This window comes from Lytechinus pictus, chromosome 8 (assembly GCF_037042905.1).
Source record: "Lytechinus pictus isolate F3 Inbred chromosome 8, Lp3.0, whole genome shotgun sequence".
NCBI lineage: Eukaryota > Metazoa > Echinodermata > Echinoidea > Temnopleuroida > Toxopneustidae > Lytechinus > Lytechinus pictus.
The window spans coordinates 292590-301114 of NC_087252.1; the positions used below are offsets into that span (position 1 = coordinate 292590).

General features: G+C 36.0%; 1 protein-coding gene across 1 annotated transcript; it reads right to left on the reverse strand.

The window, feature by feature from the left end:
• Window positions 1-3457: 3457 nt before the first annotated feature.
• LOC129266851 (sialate:O-sulfotransferase 1-like) lies at window positions 3458-7500 on the reverse strand. Its single transcript, XM_054904635.2, has 4 exons — window positions 7112-7500; window positions 6587-6760; window positions 5241-5444; window positions 3458-4342 (listed from the first exon to the last, which is right to left on the reverse strand). The coding sequence occupies exons 1-4, from the start codon at window positions 7272-7274 to the stop codon at window positions 3954-3956; spliced, it is 930 nt and encodes a 309-aa protein (XP_054760610.2). The 5' UTR covers window positions 7275-7500; the 3' UTR covers window positions 3458-3953.
• Between the last annotated feature and the right edge of the window lie 1025 nt (window positions 7501-8525).

An 8525-nucleotide genomic window follows, 5' to 3' on the forward strand; every position in this document is an offset into this window, starting at 1 on the left:
AATCATTATCCAGTTTCAGATCACAATATAAAATTTTTTCTGCTTGCGCTTTGTGCTCACATTATTAATGTAGAAAGATCCCCTATTACTTTCTTTTCATGATTTACAAAACATGAATAGATTGTCCCGTTTTTAGGTCTAAATCTCGATTTTTTTTTCGCGCTCGCATCAATTGTTTAGTTATATAGCTATCTTGTTCACGATTATAAAAATTGATTAAATTTTTTTATTCTTTAAGTAGAAATGTCAATTTTTTTTTCAACTCGCGCTTCGCGCTCGCATTATTTGATTGTTGAAATATGTAACGTCTTCATGGCTAAGTGGCAGTCCTTAACAGGTACCTTTTCGATCAGTTCAAAACGCATATGAAAATTTTCTGCTCGTGCTTTGCGCTCGCATTATTAAAGTAAGGAAGATCCCCAATTACTCATCCTTTTCATGATTTACAAAACATGAATAGAGTGTCTCGTTCAGTAGGTATACTATCTCGAAATTCTCCGCTAGCGCTTCGCGCTCGCATCAATTGTTTAGTTATATACCTATTCTGTTTAAGTTACAAAAAGTGCTTGGAATGTCCATTCTTTGGGTAAAAATGTCAAAAGATTTCAGCTCGCGCTTCGCGCTCGCATTATTTGATTGTTAAAATATGTAACGTCTTCATGGCTAACGGCTGGCAGTCTTTAACAGTACCCTTTCCATTAGTTCATTTCTGCTCGCGCTTCACGTTTGTAGTAATTATTCATTTGCATACACATCTTTTTCAGGATAACAAACATTGCCCAGAATTTTCATATTTTATGAAAAAATGCATAAGATTTCCAAAAATCTAGCTCACGCTTCAAGCTCGCATTATATAAATAAGGATTATGATCATATGCTATATTTATGTTGCTTAATAAGAATAAAGCTAAAACGTGGCTATTGGGACTACCCCTTCAAAGGAAGGCTGAGGAAGCAAGTGTTTGGGGGAAATCCCAGTGATTGAGCGACTATGACCGCTACTTAGTATTTGAATTATTTTCTCTGTTCGTGTATTTGTCCTATTTCCTTGAATAGACATACACTACACAATCCGTTGAGATCTCATTGTCAAAGAAATTATAATGGCATTTGATATAAACATTAACCTATGAAAACTGAACGATCAAACTAACGAATAGTATATAATTATAGTGAAACTTGCGAATTGCAGTGAGATGCCCCCGGCCCTTGCGGGGGGGGGGGGGGACTTAGAATAAAATTAATGTATGATACTATGCCGCAGTCGAGACCCCCATTCTGAATGTTAGTTTCCGTTCCAGAGCATTACCAATTTAGAAAGCCTTAGAAATTGCATTTTTTCTTCAGTTTTTAGTCCGGATGCCCTACTTTGTTTCTTGTGCCCGCCCGTCTTGAATTACTCGGCACAGTGGCAAATTGCCCATTGGCTGCGTTCAGTGTCGGAGACCGCTGATTGATTTATCGGTTAATGCTACTTCAAATAATTTCATTTCGTCCTTATTTTGCTTCAGTTTACTTTTTGTTAAATATATATATTTTGCATATCCTTGTTGATATAAAATGAAGATTTGTATTTTTTTTTTATTTATCTGGAGTTTATGTAATCCATTTGAATGAAATCCTTAATAAAAACATGTTGAAAAAAAGTGTGTGTGTGTGTGGGGGGGGGGGGTGTCTATAACTGTGTGTGTACGTGGCAGAAATCCTGTGAAAATCAACGGTTCCAGAAACCCAATTTTCGGTCAGCATTGTCAGTTCAAGAGTGTATTGCAAGTTTAACCATGCACCGTCGATCCTACAGCAGTTCCGGGGACCCCTAAGAAGACCAAGGTTTAGTTTCATCAGAGCTCCCTATTTTCAATTTTGGCGTGGCACATGACATAGGTATCGTGTTATAATTCGATTACCCCCCCCCCCTTTTCCCGAGGGTGAATGAATGATCAAAATCGAAATTCTAATTTTTTTTTCAAATCTCCCTTCAAGAATAAAAGCAAATGTCAATTCGAAATCGTTATGGTGATATCGGCTACGACTTGAAACCGATTCAGACTTCACTCCGACCACAAGGCTTGAAGCAAAGCAGAATCATGATTTTAGTATTCCTGATGGCAATTAGCCGAACAAATAAAATTATTTCACTTCTGGGAACTTTCAGATTTAATTAAAGAGTGCGATTTGTTCTAAAATCGCGTCTGTATAGTGTGCGCTGGGATTTACATTACCGTGCACATATTGATCATTGGAATCTCAGAATGGCTGCAAAATACTGCTTCATTCGAGAGAGAAGTCGAATGATGTCTGTGTGTGCCATGATCTGTTTGAAGATCCCCGATACTTAGCGTAACCTTGCAACTATTGATGGCACTGTTTTTATGAAGAACGTTAACTTCTTGATAGTTGCAGGACATGGAACGTTCCATGCTGCAAAGGAGGAAATTCCCACAGTGTATATTAATATGCAAGTAAATAGTATTCATAATCTTTGAAAGTTTCCAGACTTCGGAAATGTGTCATCCATGACGAGAATGTTTTTTAGTTAAACAATAGTAGTTTGTGTATATTTTGTTTTTCGATTTTTATCCATAGTGGATACGGGAGTGGATGGTGGTACTGTATAGTATTTCTAATTTCATCAACATCGTCATATTTTTCTTTTAGACATATCTCGTCAAATAAAACTATACTTTACGATCAATGGAAGTTAAAAACAAAGGGCTGAAATAGTTAATTGGTCAAAATGGAAACCAGTTTGAAGGTAAAGTCATCAGCTGATCGAGGTATTCCACGTAAATTCTTTATTTTCTAAATGAACATATAGAGTATAGAGTATCTGTTGTAAATATAACTCTCTTTATAGTAATCCGGGGGTACGCTCACCTTAAAGAGCCCCCTCCCCCAGCTAAAATGGACAAATAATCAAAGTCATTACCATGATTGTATTTGCAAAGAATGTCTTCAAATCTCATCCTTTCATCATGTTCATATATTTACTAGATTGGTTATGTTGCATGTGGTGTATCATGAGTCCTTCTATTTTACCTATACTATACATACTATAGGCATATTGTGAATTGTGATGTATGCACGCATTCCCTAAAACTATGCAAACATTGATCAGTTTGTCAGCTTGCAATAATTGACAAAAATATTTCTTTTAATTCGGTTCGCAATCGATAGGCCTAAAGAATGCCATATTCTACAACTCAGTCAATGTTTTTAACCCCCCCCCCTCCTCGCTGCCAAGAAAAATGCTAGATTTATAAGGGTCAAAATTATGCTTAAACGTTTAACGCTTGATATACAACCTTGCAACTTATGATTATTTATTGATTCATCTTCCCTTCTCTTTTTTTTTCATAGTCTTACACACCTTTTTCATAAAATTCGCTCCGACACGACATTATGCGTTGGCCAGTCAACGCACAATTAAGGTTGTACTGCCGACATTAAAGAATGGTTGTTATATTTAAGTTTTTATTGAAACAAATCAAACCAACTTGCAAAAACTATAAATTTTACAATTATTGATTGAGATGATCAGTAGCGTGCAACACCTCCGACTCCAGCGCGGGCTCACAGCATCCAAGCTTGCGGCTTTGGGACATTTTAGCATCGTTTGGCAGACACTTTTTACGTTAAGAATCTATTGAAAATGCCCGTCAAATCACAGTTGGCAGATTAGAGGTCACTGTCGAAAGTTGGTGGACCGGCGGGACAGCACATCGTCTTCAGATTCGGACCGGAAAAAATGCAAATATATCGTTTAATTAAACAGAGTCCAGGACGACACTACTGTTTTGATTGACCGATTTTTGACAAAGGCTACTAATTTGCAACTGATTAAGGGTTTTTGACAATAGATTTTCTGCGTTATAGAAAGCATCTGCGATTGATTGCTAAAATGCCCTCATATACACAGCTGAGTGTAAAATTAAACTGGTTCATTTGTATTATCATAAATGTAAATCAGTGGGATATGATATTACTGATGTTGGTGGCTTCTGTAAGTCCCACATGTCGATTAAATCGAGATAACTTTTTACATATCCATCAATCATAGTCCTCTCTTCTTGTGTAAATGGGTCCAGACTCGTATTTGAAGTTTGTCTGTGAAACTTTCCCTCCGCATTGGCTATTGTACACGCAAGACGTTCTTCATCGATCGATACATTAAGGTAGTCTAGGATTCGTCGCATCTCGTCCGCTATGTGGAGTTTGAGTTGTTCGTAATAAACGATTATCATTGACTTGCAAACATTCCTTGGGGAATGACAGCTTGAGATAAGATGTTCAGGAAGACCAATCCAACTCCGGGAAAATCTCCTCACATATCTATGCCATTCTACATAAAAGAAAATAACAGTGAATGGAAATTATTGAATCGAAACATAATTAAGACCCATCTTAAGCACAATATGTGCATGTGGACCTATAGCTATCATTAGGTAGTTTTCCCATTTACGACGGGTTTAATTTTCAGTAAATCACCGCTTGTCCTCAGGGGATGTGTTAAGAAAGTTTTAAAAATCATATAAATATTTATTTATTTAATTATTCATTTCAAAATATTTATTCAGGATAAAAACATGTATCAGCACAATGGCTGTTTTACATCATGGTCCTGAAGGACAAAATATAATCAGTAAAATAAATTCAATATTCATAATATTCTAGCAACAAAGCGAATATAATCACGAATAATCACGAATACTTTCACAGTGAATTTGAAAATGAAGATCTTGCTCTGTCTATGCGCAATTAGAAATGTGAAAAGTCTTAGCATGCTTGACATAGCGTGATGTAGAATGTGCATAGATCATGTGAGTAGAATAGCACATCAATGAATTTCATGAGTATATTTGTTGCATTTCTACTCCAATGTAGTAACTTTTTGCACTTTGCCTACTGATGTGTACCTATGGACGCATTGCTTTTTAGTGGATCGATCCAATGAAAAGCACTTGAATAATCGTAGCTGCTATTGTTTCAAAATGCACAAACTCCTGCAAAAAAAATCAAGAATCTCATTGGATATTAATCCACTACGCCATCTGAGTTTAAATGACTTTCTTATATGCGCAGAATGGAACCACAAACTCAAGTGGATAGTATGTTGAATTAACAGAGAGTGACACCCAGAAACAAAGACTCATGTACACATAGGCCTATAGCTATATACTGGTGATGTAACTTATAATCCTTATAACGTCTATATCTTGGATAATCTATGAAAAAAATACCTTCAGTTTGGAACTTGTAAATAGGGGCATGGCCCGTCTTGCCAGCTTTTCTTCTGTTAAATTCTGATACCAATGCCCGGTAAGGATTGCGTACAAGTAGAATGGCACCAACCATGTGTGACGTCATGTTACCCCGGGCCATGTTATGTGTTTTCACTGTAAGAGTCGTTCCAATAAGGTGATCTTCCTTTTCACCTATAAAACCTGTTGTGGGATAGAATTCGTGAAAAGATTGTTCACAACTTACGGAATAGAATAGACAGTTTCGAAACCCAGATCAAGCCACATGGTTGATATGCATCTGCGCTCAAGATCGAGGGAGTCCAACTTAAAAAAAATTGTTCTCAGAGGGAAAAGAAAAATGTAGAGAGGTGAAAGTTTGAACAATATCGGACAAACACGATTCAAATTTCTTTTATTGGTCAATGTATGCATACAATTAAAGATATTTGGTTTTCAATGGCTTTAACAATAGGGGTAAGTAAACACAAAGATGGAAATACAGTATATCATGACAATATTGAAAAACTGTACATAAATAAACAAAATAATAACTTTCTGCAATTTTCCTTTAATACCCTTAAATAAACATAATGCATGTGTATGATGATAAAAGCTATAACACCCCCACCCCACCTCAATCCTACTATACATGGAATATAGTCATCATTAAATTTCGAAAACAATAAAACGAAAGAAATGGTAGATACATGTAAGAACATTAAGAAAGAAATAAAGAAAGTATGGGGACTTCTGCAAACTGGCCGCATTGTTCATGTCATATTAAGGGAATTAAGGACCACTATCTTCCAGTATATATATTGTATAAAAATGCGATTTATTGTCATTATTAATATCATGTTTTTAATTTGCCGATTTTAAGGAAAAATGTCGGGATAATGTAAGATTTTGTTTAAAAAAGTGTTCAATGTGAAATACATTCCCCCCCCCCTGTTATTCTATAGGGGAACTGGCAGCCAGCCGGTCATCACCCAACAGTAAGAAGGATGGATCCATATTTCATAAGAGCGGGTTTTACTATGAAAAAAAGTCAACAAGTTTGACAATCATACAATAGAGTTTTCATATAAAAAACGGGATGAGCTTAGGAAGATGGGATGGGGGGGGGGGGGCACTTCCATTGACGAGTGGATACCATGCGCGACCATGGGGTCTCGAAAAGCACCGTAATCAAGTATTTTCCATATTCTGAAATACACCCCTTAACAAGTATTGGCGTGTGAAACCCTATACCCTTAACAAGTGTTGAAAACAAAACGATACCCTTGGCAAGTATTCCCTGAATTGAACCCCTGCCCCTCGGATAAGAGGCATGCCATGAGTACCTTGGTTGATGAGTGTCCTGCTATGATAAATGCTTCCTGTTGCAAATCCAGTTGATGTCTCTATGAGATGCCTAACCCATGTATTACCCGATCCTTGATAGCTAGCTAGAGCTATAGTTGGGAAGGTGTTCTTCGGCATGAGACGTGTGTCGTCACAACTCTCTATGATTGCACCTGTATTTAGAATGAGTACATACGAGAAGAATATAAGGGTTATCAGTGATGAATTTATGCCAAGGACCGGTGAACAAGCAACGAAAACGTCCCATGACCTATGTCCGAGCCTGACGTATGAGCAGAGTATGGGAGCGAACGGTTCAATTTCTAGCTAATTATACAAGATGCTGCATTTAAAACCTTAGGCTCTCAAGACAGAAAGTTATACGTGTAGTTCAATTATCACAAAATTTAGATACGCAATAAATAATTGTGTGAATTTTCAAAATACTCAAAATAAAACGCTTTTATTGAATATTTTTGTAGATTAAATTAGCTTTTTCATTGTGAACGATGAGGTTGAGTTACCTTTCTGGTTAGATCCTGTGGTATGTTGTATTGTGTTTCCAATCGTATGTGTATCCCTGATATTGGTTTGAAGATCATCCTTAATGATGAAGAAAGTGAAGATGATTAGTCCAATAAATAACACGAAAAATATTGCACGCTCCTTGCTCCATATGTAATCCATTATTAGTCTCTATCTACACAAATCTAGTAGGAATTGATCTGCGTTAATTTCCTAAAGAATGCTTGGCCCACATCTTAAAGATTGAACGAAGAAATAAACATATGAATTACGGAAAACGCAGAAGATCTATATACACGTACGCATGCAGCGCTGATGACGAATCTATATTCTCATATACACAGCGAAAAACGTTACTCCATGGACAAAAGGTTTCCTATATACTCGTAAGTAAAAGTTGGTTGTACAAGAACGAATGTATTGATTATATTGATTATTAAGGGGAGGGGCAAGGTGGAGGTTGAGGGGGGGGGGGGGTAGGGAATGAAAGAAACTTTTCCCTGAACAATAATAATGCAAATTTAATTAGACCGATATATATATATATATATATATATATATATATATATATATATATATATATATATATATATAAATGGTATTCATTCAAATTCTCCACATATTGCAGTTAGATTGCATGTGGATTATAAAGTTAAAACATCTCTACATTCATTGATTACTTACAAACTAAGTCATTATTTTCATACTCGATCTTCAGTTCTGTTATACAGGCTCCGAGACGAATTGTAATTGTTTTCTTGAGAGGGAATAAAAACCATTTTTTTTTTGGTTAACTTATAATTTAGGCATATAACGTATCTCTAAAAGACAAGACCTTGAACGTCAATGTTTGATTTTAAGTCTGTTTTTGATGAACAACATTGTTACATCAACAAAATTAGATTTCAACACCGAGTTTGAAATCCGCATTCAGGTTCAGTGTCACATCATGTGGGCACTGACGAAGTGTTACTTTAATATAAGCTTTCATTTATGAGAGCTACGCTCCTCGTAAAATCTACGATTTTGTTTCTACGGTATTTTACTAAGCCATTTGTAATCATTTATTCCTTATGCCGAAGCAGACTATTTCTCTCTCTCTCTCTCTGTCTATACCCATCATCGAAACCGTATGAATATGGCCTCTTTTCATGCTTTTCCAGGGATGGTTTTTGTACCACCTAAACTGTGATGCAGTCTGTTATTATCCAGTAAAATTCCAGCGAAGAAAATTTCTTTCAACGTGAGGTTTTTTTGCGACTTCATGCACCAAAGTTTTGTTTTAAAATCTCGATATTCTGGAAAAGAAACAGTAGAAAAATTTGTATTTATTCAATAAACCGCAAATATGGTAGACCAAAGGCTGAATTACATTTTTTAAGACTCAACTCAATTATATCCAATTTGATTTAC